The sequence below is a fragment of the Rhinatrema bivittatum genome, chromosome 13, assembly GCF_901001135.1.
Source record: "Rhinatrema bivittatum chromosome 13, aRhiBiv1.1, whole genome shotgun sequence".
In the NCBI taxonomy this organism is placed as follows: Eukaryota; Metazoa; Chordata; class Amphibia; order Gymnophiona; family Rhinatrematidae; genus Rhinatrema; species Rhinatrema bivittatum.
In genome coordinates, this window is record NC_042627.1 from 34,988,452 (window position 1) to 35,003,291 (window position 14,840).

Here is a 14,840-nt window from a genome sequence, read left to right on the forward strand (position 1 = left end):
TAAAATTTACTTTATAGGCTTTAATGCCTTCCAACTTGTATTGGAAACAATTTCAAGATCATAAGTGTTTATTTTCAATTTCTTAAATACTGCACTCTCAGGTAAACCTGGCCAGTGCAGTGTACAACAATAAAACGACAACAATATCACAATATAAAGTCAACATATAACAACTGAATGAAATATCACTTAATACAAAATGCAAGCCATTTCTACAAAGACAGAGCAGTAATGCTGGTTACCAAGATCATCTTCTTTTTTTTATTTTTTTATTTGAGAAATTTTTGGCTCATGAAGACCCCAGTAGTCTACTATTAATTATTTATCCTAACAACCTTAGACATATACTGCTTTAGGTTTTTGGTAATAATTACAATCTTACATGCACTGAGAGAATTTAGAAAATTCTGTGCCAGTTTTATACATGTAAATGGGATTTTGAGAATTTCTGAGGGTGGCGGGGGAGCAGGGAGTCGTATGTATAAATTACGTGCAGAAGTGATGCCATATGTCCTACACTCACTGGAAAGAAGCATTCCAAGGGACGGAGTTGGGGGCGGGGATAGCATTTATGCACATACTTTCAATTTTAAAGAGTATATGGATAAATATGCACACACACATATATGTTCAAAGTGAACTTCTGGGGGAAGTCTGCTTGTATCTTGTGTAACCTCCAAGGACCGCTGAAAATTAGCCCCAAGGACGGTAACTTTCAAACCGGCATGCATGTGCACATTTGCGCGCATATGTCGACCCACACCCAGGGATGCAGCCATTTTATAACATATGCACGCGTGTTATGAAATAGCCTGGCTGTGTGCACGAAATTTTAAGTGGGCACACGCATGTGTGCACAAATGCCACTCCTACTGCGTAAACCGAGATATTTTAAAAGGGGTGTGCACTGTCACTATTCCCAGTTTTACCACTTTGTCCCCATTTCGCCCAGTTGAGAGAGATCTTCCAAACCTCCCAGGTTTAATAGCCTTAAAACCCCACAGATCTGCCTAGTTTTCCTTTTTGTTTTTAACTTGCTCGTCATCCATAGCAGAAGTAAAATTACACAGCAAGAGGCCTTGGTGCATTCCAGCTCGTGTCAGTATTTTCGCGCACGCAACACCCGTGCCCCGCCCCTTTTTGAAAACTTTCCAGATTTTCGTGCTGCGGAAGATACATGCATGTCTCTGCAGCTTTTAAAAACTACTCTGTGTGCATGAGCCCAACTTCTTCGCGCATCCCCTAATTAATGCGTGCGTTGGGCTTTTAAAATTCACTTCAGAGTGCATATTTATAGATGAAACCAGTGTACCTACAAATTATTATTTTACTAGAAATCTGGCTGCATGTCCATGGTCTTGAATTTAGTGTTCTTCAGTTAAGAATACTGACAGCACCTGCAATACTGGAATGTCATCTTTCATTGGGTGGAGTCTCTTTCTCAACCATCAAACTAAAAATGGAAATATTTAGGGATCTATAGATTCTAGTGTAGATTTTAACCTGAAGTTACCCTAGGGTTAGGAAGCTGAAATTCTTGTACTGCTTGTGGACATTTTTGAATAACAAGTTTTCTCTGGCAATTACATCAAGTTCCAAACTCGTTTAAGCCTGCCAACTGAATGGAGTTCAGTAAAGGGTGAACAACAGGACTATTCATTGGCACTTCCTAATATTCCTCTGCTGGATTTTTTTTTCCAATTCTGAAATGACTTTCATGCCCTTAGTCTTCTTTTATCTGAACTTGTAAAAAATCATGGCATCCTAGATTAAAATTCTTATTTGCTAATAAGTGATTTAGCCCAGTTCATTCAACAACTGAAGGTGTTTAAGTTGATTCCAAATCATGTTGTTCAAATAGTGTTTGCCAAATTAATTTAAATGCTGCCTCTTGTCTTTAACATTTTTTGGATTAAATATTTTTTGATATCCTAATTCATTTTTTACCCAATGACTTTAAACAGATTGCAAGCATATTGAATGATATGTTTTATATTTATACTTTTGATCCTTTTAAGAATCTTAGTTCCATCGAAAGCGTTTCTGCTACATCAATAATTGACCATTAATGTACTATTATGTATATTTCTTGAAACTTTGCCCCAAATTAGAAAATGAAAGTTAATAATTTCTCTCTATCCCTTCATGTTTGTTGAATGATTAGAGCATTCATATGTACCCTTTCTAAATAAAACATCCCAAACACTGGTTAAAGAACAATTCAAAAGATGTCTAGGATCAAAAATTATTTTCTCTGAGGACAAGCAGGATGGTAATCCTCAGATGTGGCTGACATCACGTGATGCAGCCTGGCCTGAAACTTTTACATCAAAGTTTCTAGAGTTTTGACTGGGCATGCCAGTATACCACACGTCCACGGAGGGGCCCCTTTGGTCTCTTCTTTTCTGTGGATCCCACTGATCGCGGTTCCTTGCTGTTCTGCTTCTTGTGTTCTTTGGGTGAAAAGTCTTGCAGGAATTATTAAACCGATGTGACTGTCCCTGGTCCAAACACCAGTATAGAAAACTTTACAAATAAATAAATTGCTTGTTGCAGTGTCCCGCAGTCTTGTTTCTTCTCCTTGTAGTTCCCTAGTTAGGTTTTTCGATTTGTTTTACTAAGTTTCCATTTCGCCTTCCGTGTCCAGTCATCAACTTGGAAAACAAGAAAAGTGAAATCAAACTGGCCACAGGTAAGCAGACCAGCGGCTGCCAACAATGCCCTTCAGTGTGCCAGGGTTATGTCTATCACAGATCCCCATGATGCATTCTGTGTTTGGGGGCATCACATAACATCCAAAGATGTTGCCCTTGCATGACCATGACTTTAAAAGGACAACGTTCCCGCCTGGAACTGTTGGGAAAATACTTCTGCTATCAGAAGACAGATCAATTGGCATCAGAGACGTCAAAATTGAAGGACCAGGGAGCTGCACCTGGATGCTGGTGATTCCTTGACATCAAGGGTGGGGCATGCATGTCTGGTTTCAGTAGGGACCAGAGAGACAAGCTATCACCTGCCTCTTCCTACTTGGAGAAGGTGTCTGGTTCCACTTCCTCAACACCAGCATCGAGTGATGGCAAAGAAGCTTCGGCCTCCGTTGGTTCGCAATGCTGGGAGTAGGTATGTTCCATCGGTGGCTGAGAACCCCCCCCCCCAAGTTGTCCTGTGGAAAGGAGAGCTTATCCTCACCAAAGACCCAGTAATCGCACGAGTCTACAGGGGTCCCGGTGTCAGCCACCAATACATCTTTTGGTCTACATAAAGATGTGGCCATCCCTCCTGCATTGCAGGCAGTATTGGCAACTGCTTTCTTTGAGGAGGAGCTGGATGAAAAGGTACAGCAGGTTTTGAATAAGACACTGAGGCCTTTGTGCTCTCAAGGACATCAGGACTAGCAAAGGATGAAATTGAGTTACAGCTAGAGATCCTTTGGCTGCCTGGTGGCCATCCACTGGTTCCGGTGCCAATGGTGGCCACCTGGATAATGAATTCTGGTCCTTCGGGGAGGAAGCTTCCCTGAGATACCAGAGTTCCTTGGATTCCAAATAGACTAGTGTACCATTCTCTGATGCCATGTGTGGGTCTTCACCACTGGTTACTAGGCAGGGGTCTGACTCTGAATTCACTTCAAGGTAACTATAGTTCCGGTGATACCTCTGACAAAGAGAGATCAATATAACTTTCCTCCAAACCCTCTCCTCCTCCAGAGAAGGAAGTCCCCTCCTATGGACCTTTCCTTTACTGGTTTTATTAGATGAATGGCGGAGGCCATGCCCTTTAATTTGTTAGAACTTCCGATTTCATCCTCCTTTATGTACTGCTCCGCAACAGGAAGCTAAATCAACTGCAGAGCAATGCTCGGGAAGAGCTTCGCAGGCGTACTATCCAAAAGCTCTGCAAGCTTAGAGAGACAGCTATGTCCCTTGACGACCGGATGACGACACCAGGACAGCATAAGAACATAACATAAGAATTGCCATAGTATGTCTCACCAAGGGTCCATCAAGCCCAGTATCCTGTTTCCAACAATAGCTAATCCAAGTCACAAGTACCTGGCAAGTACCCAAACATTAAATAAATCTCAAGCTACTATTGTTTTTTAATTAATAGTTTATGGATTTTTCCTCTAGGGCATTCCAGGCATCCACCACCTTCTTCATGAAGAAATATTTTCTGATGTTGGTTCTGAGATGTCCTCTCTGGAGTTTCATTTTGTGATCCCTAGTTCTGATTTCTTTCCAATGGAAAAGGTTTGATGTTTATACATCATTAAAATCTTTCAGGTATCTGAAGGTCAGTATCATATCACCTCCTCTCTTCCAGGGTATACATATTCATATCCTTCATCTCTCTTTATAGGTTTTCTGATACTGACCCATACCATTTTGGTAGCCCTTCTCTGGACCACCTCCATTCTGTCTTTATCCCTTTTGAGATAAGGGCTCCAGAACTGAACAAGGACCTGTACAAGGGCATCAGCACTTCCTTTTTCTTACTGGTTATTCCTCTCTCTATGCAGCCCAGCATTCTTCTGGCTTTAGCCTTCACCTTGTCACTTTGCTTCGCCATCTTCAGATCACCAGACACTTACCACCCCAAGATTCTGCTCGGTTCATGCATATCAGCCTTCCCCACCATTACATACAGCTCTTTTAGATTACCACATCCCAGATGCATGACTCTGCACTTCTTGGCATTGAATCCCAACTTTGACCACTCTTTAAGCTTTTGTAAATTACTTTTCATTCTCTCTACTCCTTCAAGCATGTCCATTCTATTGCAGATGTTGGTATCATCTGCAAATAGACAAACTTTACCTTCTATCCCTTTCACAATATCGCTCACAAAGATGCTGAACAGAACCGGTTCCAATACCGATCTTTGTGGTACTCCACTTAACACAGCTGTCTCTTCAGAGTAGGTTCCATTTACCATTACACAGTCTATCAGTCAACAAGTTTATAATCCACGCCACCACCTTGGCGCTCACTTCCAAGCTTCTAATTTTATTCATACGCCTCCTATGTGGAACAGTATCAAAAGCTTTGCTGAAATCCAAATAAATGACATTGAGTGGTGTTCTTCAATCCAATTCTCTAGTCAATCAGATTTGACTGACAGGTCCGTCCTCTGGTGAATCCATGCTGCCTCAGGTTCAGCAACTTACTGGATTGTAGATAGTTCAGTATCCTTTCTTTCAGCAGCGTCTCCATTAATTTTCCCACCTCCAAGGTGGAGCTAAGTGGCCTGCAGTTTCCAGCCTCCTCTCTGCTACCACTCTTATGAAGTGAAACCACAACCACTCTTCTCCAGTCTTGCGGCACCACTCCTGTTTCCAGGGATCTATTGAACAGGTCATTTAGCGGACCAGCCAGGACATCTCTGAGTTCTTAGTATCCTGGGTTGTACCTCATCCAGCCCCCAAGGATGTGTCCATGTTCAGTTTTCCTAGCTCTTCCCATACATATTCTTCTGTAAAAGGATTTGTGTCTGGTCCATTCCCTTGTATGGTCTTGTCAACCTATAACGGTCCTTCAATTTCACTAAACCACTTCGGGCTTTCCTTCTTTCTCTTATATATTTGAAAAATGTTTTGTCTCCTCTTTATTTCTTTGGCAATCCTTTCTTCTGCTTGTCCTTTTGCTTTTTTGATTTATTTCTTTGTCTTCCTCAGTTTCACCAGGTATTGTTCCCTCTATTCCTCTTGTTGGGATCCTTTATACCTCCTGATCTTTTTGCCTTTATTTTTGCAGTCATCTCCTTTGAGAACCAAATTGGTTTCTTTTTCCTTGTACGTTTGTTGACTTTTCTAACCTATAGATTTGTTGCCTTTGTAATAGCTCCTTTTAATTTAGCCCACAGTTGTTCCACCTCGCTCATTTTCTCCCAGTCTTCTAGTTCTCCATTCAGGTACATCCCCATTTTGTCAAAGTTTGTATTTTTGAAATTCAAAACTCTAGTCTTCGTGTGACTTCTTTGCATCTTATTTACAATATCAAACCGTACCGTCTGATGATCACTTGTACTCAGGTGGGCACCTATCCCTATTTGTGAGGACTAGGTCAAGTATCACACCCTCCCTCATGGGTTCCATTACCATTTGTTTGAGCATAGCCCCTTGGAGGGAGTAAGCTATCTCTCTACTTCTCATAGATTCTGCAGAAGGGATACTCCAGTCTACAGCCAGCAGATTAAAATCTCCAACAAGCAACACTTCTTCCTCATCTTTTTTATGTCTTCGATCAGCTCTCTGTCCATTTCTGTCTAAATTGGAGGCCTATAGACCACACCAATGCAAATGAAAGCATCATCCTTTTTTTTTAGGATAGCCCATAATGCTACTTTCCTAGCCTTGCATTTCAATTGCTTGGATATTGTTTCTGACGTAAAGTGCTACTTCTCCCCCTTTCCAGTCCTCTCTGTCCTTCCTTAATAAGTTTATAGCCCAGGATGGCCGTATCCCAGTCATGAGATTCTGTGAACCATTGTTCTGTAACATGGTTCACCCTATATGTTTATATGTTAACACTATGGCATCAAAAGTCAGGACAGACTAGTGCTAAGTGCAGAACCAAAAGAAAATGTTACAAATGAGTCAGGATATGGTAGATTAGCTTTCTATTCTTTAAGCTACTCTATAACCTACCATAAAGTAGGAGGCATTCTGGATCTCCTCTACTATTATATCAGGTAAGAGACAGCTCTTTAAAGCAGATCAGAAGTGTACCAGCACTCATCTGCTACTTCAATGCTCAGGAAGCATTTGGTTTTTCTAGCCTTCTGGGCAAAACTCATTTGTAAGGTCTGAGGAATGAAATGAGGATAGTACTTTCTTGGCCTTTTGCTGAGAACTTGTGCAATATTGAAGATGAAGGTAAATATTTATTCACAGAAAGGGTAGTGGTTTCTGCAGAATCATCAGGAATACATCTATTGCCCTCATCTCCTGTAGTATTGCCACTCTCCACCTGGGCTAGCTGGAGGGCTAGCTGCAGTTCAGGCCACTTCTTCCTCCTCTACTGCTCAATGTCTGACTTGCACTTTGAATCGTACAATACTATGATGTCCCTCAGAGTTCAAAATGTATCTGCCTCCTAGTGGAAGAGGAGAAGGATGCGGAATTAGGCACTGTTGCTGTTTTCCTCCGCCAGTGAGGATTAGCAGTAGGAGAGAGAAGGTGAGAGGAAATTGGTGGGAGAGACTGTAAGAGGATTGGCCAGAGGAAATGTGAGGGTATGAGGGGATCGACTGGAGAGAGCCTGGAGGTTGAGAGGAGAGCTGGAGGGGCTTGGGGAGATGTGACGATATCAGTTTGCTGCTATCAGGGAGGTTAGGATATGATGGGTTTGGCTGGAAAGGGCTAAAGAAGTGAGAGAGGAATACCTGGAATATGGGGAGGAAGGGACGGAGACAGGTAGGAGGAAATGGGTCCAGAGCAAGGGGAGGGACGACACCATCTTCTGAACCATCCTGAGATGCCCTCATTCTCCCCTCTCCCCATTCTTGATATTTCCTCCCCCTCCCTGAGATCTCGAATTCCTCTCTTTCCCCATCTTTGAAATTTTCTCCCCTCCCCCATCCTTGAGAAACCTGTCTGGCCTCCCTATCCTCAAAATCCCTACCTATTGATATCTGAGATCCCCACCCATAGGTCCACCAAAAGAACAACATAAATTAAAAAGACACAAAATTGGAAAATGTATTTTTATTGCAATTTAAAATAAATTGTAGACACCAATTGGGTGTGTTTTAAAGGGACACACTGGGCCAGATGTACTAAGCATTTTTTCCATAGACACAAGATGGCAAGACCCCAGTACATTTGACCCTTAGTTTTACTGGAAGTGTAAAAAGTACAAGAGCAAGAGATGCAACAAGTCAGCTTGTGCTTTCTAATTCTTTCAAAGTTGTTTATCAGCTTTCCTGATGGAATAATGAAACACAGTAATGGTAAAACATTTTTAGGGAAAATTAATCTTTCTTTTTCTTTCGAGGTATGCCTTGCACTAGCTCATTATTCTCAACCAACAGATCTTCAGCTGCTTTTTGCCTTTGAGTATGTTGGAAAATCTTACCATAATCCAGGTAAATGAAAATTAAATCTGTTATAACTTTTTTTTTTTTCTGTTTTTGGTGCAGTAAATTCTTGTTGAAATTATATCTTTGGAATTACTCATCTGTGTATCTTTTTGACTTTCATATGATTTGGTAAACGTATTTACGAGGACGATCAAATCTTCAAGAGAACTAGTTTTGCTAGGTGGTAAAATGTCAGCCACATATTGTAGGTTTGTATGCATATCTAGACAAGTAGATGAACCAGGTTTGACAATGTAATTTAGCAGTGTTAGTAATGAGCAGTGCTACTGGAGCAAGTTTACATGCCTACTAGTGAAGACTTTGGGTTGCTTAAATTAGCATTTCTATATGCATACCTCAGAAATAAAATTTGCAGCAAATACAATGATACATTTTACTTATGTTCACAAAAAATGCATCAAAAATATAATTTATTTTTTATCAGAATTGTTAAAATGACCATGAACAGACTCTTATGCTCTGTCTTCTCTCAATGTTGCTTAGTTTATTGAACTTATTCCTGTGGCCACTGCTTGATACCACTTTTGAAGCACAATATTTAGTAGTTTTAGGTGTGACATCCACAATACTCACTCGACAGTTTGGGCCAATGATTAGCTTAAGTGAGAAAGGAAAATAAAAAATGCAGACATCAGGCGTATCAACTAAAAGATCTGGCTGTTGTCTTTGGTAGCAGACTGTTAAGAATAGTAGTAGTGAATCCTTTGCTATTTTTGATACATAGACCACCTGCACAATATAGGTTGGGTTTTTTTAATGTATTATAAATTTAAGGCATTTTTACTTTAACCATTCTATTCGGCTCCTAAGAAAAAAAAATTATAACTTTTTAACTATTTCAGGCTATGCAGAGGATCCAGGAGGCAATGTTTGAGCAGTGGCCATGCTAGTATGGTTTTCTATTTAGATTATTACAGAGTTCCATGGATAGGCATGGGAAAAATGGATGCCAGAGGGAACTAAGTGGTGATCTTTTAGGTTCTTTTAGCCTAGATACTGGAGTACAAAAAAGGAAGAGGAAAATCTGTCCTGGATAAGGAGAAATCTTGCAGAGGTCACTTTGTGACTGGCAGCTCCCAAGTATCCTTAGAAATGTGGACAGGATAACTGGACAGACTGGATGGTCTTTTTCTTTTGTCATTTACTATATTATTACGCATGATTGCCGTATATCATTACAAAGTTGGGTTCATCAAGCAGGTCTGAAAGGCATTGTCTTTGCCAGTACAGGCACTAAATACAAAGCATGGAACAGTGTTGGAATAAAAAAAATGTGGAAGCAGCAAAGGACACACTGTAGATAGTTTTCAGGTGGTACAGTACAGTTGTAAAATACCTTTTCAGGTCATAGCAATTGCCATTGTGTGAGTATAAGAACAGAATAGCCAGCAAATTTTGGTTGTAATCCTAGCAATGGGGTCATAAATTGTAGGAATTTGCTCATATCTCAGACAAGTATCATTGTAATAAGTCATGAAAGGAAGAGGGTAAAGAGAATTGGGGTTAGTGCTTCCATTAGGCAAACTGGGCGGTCGCCTAGAGTGCCAAAAGTTTAGGGGTGGCAAAATCCTGTCGGCAAGAGCCATATAGAGATGCTATGCCAGATCTAATACCGCTAAAGAAGGGGGGAGCACTATGCTGGAGCCACTGCCTCTGGTAAGAGGGAGTGCTGTGATGGAGCTGCCACCAATAAAGTTGGAGAGAGGATGCATGACCAAAGGTTGCCTAGGATTTTAAATACTCTAGCACCATCCTGAAGAGAATGGTTTAAGAAATGAACGTTGAAAGTATACTTTTCTCCCCTGCAGATAAAATAAATGGAATAGATCCTGGAGGAGGAGGTGGAGGAGGTCCAAAGACACCTCTGTTTGAAACTTATTCTGATTGGGATAGAGAGATAAAAAGGACAGGAGCATCAGAATGGAGAGTATGCTCAGTTAATGAGGGCTACATGATCTCAACTTGGTAAGTTCATTATATAAACCAATTATGTTTTCTTATTTATAGGATTCTTTTCTATTTAATTGTCCATTTATTCCATCCAGACAGCATTTCCAGTATGGTTGTAATCTTAGATTGCTGAATTTATAGAATGCATTAAAAAAAAAAAAAGGGTTTAGACAAAGGGTAGTTTAACATAAGAAGATATGTCATACTAGGTTCAGACCAAGGGTCCATCAAGCCCAGTATCCTGTTTCCAACAGTGGCCAGTCCAAGTCTCAAGTACCCAAACATTAAATAGATCACAAGTAACTAGTGCTGGTAGCAAGCAGTGGCTATTCCTTATTGATTGATAGCAGTTTATAGACTTCTCCTCCAGGAACTTATTGAAACCTTTTTTAAACCCAGCTACACAAACTGCCTTAACCACATCCTCTGGCAACGAATTCCAGAGCTTAATTGTGCATTGAGTGAAAAATAATTTTCTATGATTTGTTTTAAATGTGCTACTAGCTAACTTCATGGAGTGCCCCCTAGTTTTTCTATTATCTGAAAGAGTAAATAACTGATTCACATTTACCTGTTCAAGTCCTTTCATGATTTTATAGACCTCTATCATATCCCCCTTCAGCCATCTCTTCTCCAAGTTGAACAATTTGCTGCCTGAGGTGATGGATGAGATGACCTCCCCTCCACCTCCCCCAGCTTAATAAAGTTCAAATTATCAAAAAGGGCAAAGGGGGGGTGGGGTGTCTCTTTATAGTCTGGCCCTTCCAGTGATTTCAAATGGTGTGAAAGGGGAAATCAGGGGTCAGAGTTGGTGGCAGATAGAGTGTCAGTGATAATGTTTCTAGGAAACTGGCAACTCTGCCATTCTTCCAAGAACCCTACCTCCCATCTTTTCCCGCAGCATTTTCCCCTGGAGAAGTGGAAGATGAGTGAATGGTGAGGGTCTTTTTATGACACATTCTCTCCAGCCCGGTGCAAGGACGTTAAGATAAAACCATCGTCACATCCTTCAGATCACATTCCTTACAATCTGCTGCGCTCCATCCCTAATATCATCGCTAAACCCATTGCAGACATCATAAACTGCTCTCTCTCTCAAGGTCAAGTCCCTAACCAACTCAAGTTAGCAATGCTCAAACCTATCCTCATAAAACCCAACCTTTCCACCGCAGACCCAGCCAACTTCAGACCCATAGCTAACCTACCTATGATTGCCAAAATCATGGAAAAAATTGTAAACAGACAACTCTCAGAATTCTTGGAAGAAAACAACATCCTCACCGCAAACCAATTCGGTTTTCGTAAGACACGGAACACTGAATCACTACTAGCCTCACTATCAGACGCAATTCTCTTTAATATGGAAAAAGGTCAACCATGCCTCCTCGCACTTTTAGATCTCTCATCAGCGTTTGACACTGTGAACCATTCGTGCCTCCTCCGTCTAACAGACATCGGCATCACAGGATCAGCGTTTGACTGGTTCAAATCGTTTCTCGAAAACAGGTTTTATAAGGTTAAGATAAATAACAAAGAGTCTCATCCTATGGAATCGAAGTCGGGGGTACCTCAAGGATCATCCCTTTCTCCCACACTTTTCAATATCTATCTTCTCCCACTCTGTCACCTACTAAACAACCTCAAACTAATATACTACCTATACGCGGATGACATACAAATACTCATCCCCATAACGGAATCTATCCATAAAACCTTGTCTTATTGGAACAACTGCCTCTCAGCAATCAAAAACCTTCTCACAAGCCTCAATCTGGTACTAAACACTAATAAAACTGAAATTCTCATTATAGCTCCAGAAAATCTCGACCCACTCATCCCTCCTACTGCTAGCCAAGGTCCTATCACCATTGACACCACATCCACACAAGTAAGAGACCTGGGTGTACTCCTTGACAACAGACTCAGCCTCAGCAAGTTCGTAAACACCACAAAAGAATGTTTCTTTAAATTGCAAGTGCTAAAAAAATTAAAACCACTACTACTCCACAGAGACTTCCGCCTAGTACTACAAGCCATCATCCTCCCGAAACTGGATTACTGCAACTCACTCCTACTGGGACTCCCTGCTAGCACCACCAAACCACTTCAGATGGTCATGAACGCTACGGCCCGAATTCTCACAAACACCAAAAAAAGGGATCATATCACCCCCATCCTCCAGCACCTTCATTGGCTACCGATCAAACACAGGATTCACTTTAAAACCCTTATGATGACACACAAGGCCCTACACAACATCCCTCCTCTCAACCTAACCTTTCAACTCCAGCTGCACTCCTCCAAAAGACCGACTAGAAGCGCCTACAAGAACATGCTACGCACCCAGCCAGCAAAAACCTCACTGAGGAAACGTGCACTTTCCACAGCGGGCCCCACACTCTGGAATTCACTCCCTCCAGACCTTCGCCTTGAATCGTGCCATATGGAATTCAAAAAGAAGCTAAAGACTTGGCTTTTCGCCCAAGCATTCCAGGAGAGCTAAGGGCCAGAAGAACATAGATCTCCTTCTGTACATAGGTTTTCAGATTAGTTCTCTGTTTACTTAATTAGAAATGATTGTTCTATGATTGTTCTTTGTATGTTCTTTGTAAGTTCCCCCTAAGCTCTTATTTGTTTTAATGTAAGCCGCCCGCGAGGCGACAGTTTTATTTCCTTGTAAACCGGTGTGATATGTATATTATACAGGAACATCGGTATATAAAAATAATAAATAAATAAAATAAGCACCCTAGGTGAATTTTACAGCCTTGTGCCCATGCACCCCCCCCCCCATCACACACAATTAAAAATTATGTATTTATAATCAACTGCACATGAAAAAGGATGAGAGTATAGTCTTCTGAGGTAAATGTATCACAAAATAATAGAACCCTGCAAAAAACACCCTCTGAATGCATATGGTTTTAGCCCTATAGTAATGCATGTTTGTTTATTTATTTAGCGTTTTTCTATACCGGCATTTTGATTAGAATCACATCATGCCAGTTTACATTTAACAGGAGGTGTAAATTAAAATAAATAACTTAACAGAACTGAAAAACTGTAACAAGTGAAATAAAAAAACTCTGAAGTTACAATAAAACATGTTGTGGGCTCTGCCCTCAGCACAGAGTAAACTGAATTACAATTACAATATACTAAACCTCCAAAACTAAAAGAGCACTAACTACCAGTCCTCAAACAGTAAAAACCTGAACCATGAAAAGGCAACACTGTAAATATTACACCAAGCCCTAAACACAATTACACCTTCTATTAAGAAAAAAGAACCAGCCAGCCTGCTATAGATCCTTACACAGAAACTACATACTAGCAGAATACCTCACCTCAGTCACAGATGCAGAACACAGATACAGACCCTCACCAAATACAGAATAAAGAGACCATAAAGTATATACAGAAATTAACTGGAAACATCAACAAGCCAGATTGTATGCAGAGCAACAATGGAAAAATAGAAATGCCATACCTCAAAACAATAAAATCAAGGAATAGAAAACATCAATCATAATAGTAAAAACATAGTAATAAAAAGAATATTTCAAAACAGCTGATGAATAGAATAACAGACATACTTAAAAAAATTCATAAAAATTATAAAATTCCCAATCATCAATAATAATTCAAAATAGCAGAATCAAATAACACTCAATAACTAAAAGTAAGGATAAAAAAAATCCCACTTTCCATACTTGGGAACTTTTGATTTCTAGTCACTCTGAAATTTCTGTGGATTAGTGTGGAAGGAGGCAGGGTGAGTAAACCTCCTCTTATGCACACTCACACACATGCTCTTACACATGCTCTCACACATGCACAAAGATGCTCACAGATGTGCTCACACATACAGATTCTCTCACAACTGCTCTTACTTACCCACAGGCACATGATTTCTCCAATACACACCCATGCATATGCTGTCTCACAAACACACACTTCTTCTACCTCACTCACGTGTGCTGACTTCTTTTTACTTTGGCTGCCAGCAGGGACGACTCCTCTTTTTTGGCCACCAGCAGGATGTGCTACTCTGACAGTCCACTGGGCTGCTGCCTCTTTTTTGGCTGTGGCTGAACCGTCTCTTCTCTTTTTGCCGCCAGCAGGATGGTGTTTACCATTGGCCTGCTGGGTCTTCTTTCCTTTTTTAGCTGCCAGAGGGATGGGCTCTGCCGGGAGCCCGCTGGGCCCCCTTTTCTTTTTTGACTGCTGGTAAGATGGGTTCTGCCAGCAGCCTACTGGGCCTCCTCTTCTTTTTCAGCCAGTGGCAGGATGGGCTCCGCCGATGACCCACTGGGCCACCTCTTCTTTTTTGGATACTGGCGGGATGAACTCTGTCAGCAGCACACAGGACTATCTCCTTTTTTGGCCGCTGGCAGGGAGTGAGAACCTCGCCAACACATAACTAAATAATGTATCTGGTAGTAAGGTGAAGCGGTCGCAGGGTGTTTTGTTTGGGCATTTTTTTTGTTTTGTTTTTTGCCACCTTAAAATTTTGCCTCCTGAGACAGCTGCCTCATTATAGAACCCCCTCTGAGTACAACATCTCTGAGTCTGAAAAAAACAAAACTGCAACTTGCAGAGGATCAAATAAAGCCTTGTCTTTGTAGGTTACAAGTTCAGGTCTGGTGTTAGTTGGTGAGAGTTTCCACAAGATTTTTATCCTATGTGAACAGAGTAGCTACCACGGGACAGGAGTCGATTACTACAACTTCTAACACAATATAATAATAATATATAAACCGGTATGATTTGCATTTTAATGTAAG

The 14,840-nt window shown here is 41.0% G+C and overlaps 1 protein-coding gene across 1 annotated transcript in view; it reads left to right on the forward strand.

Moving 5' to 3' along the window:
- Positions 1–14,840, forward strand: part of MTMR10 (myotubularin related protein 10) — a 144,446-nt gene that overhangs the window by 47,792 nt on the left and 81,814 nt on the right. The window contains 2 exon segments of the mRNA XM_029575968.1: positions 7,998–8,088; positions 9,912–10,068. Of these exon segments, the coding sequence (XP_029431828.1) occupies positions 7,998–8,088; positions 9,912–10,068 (248 nt within the window).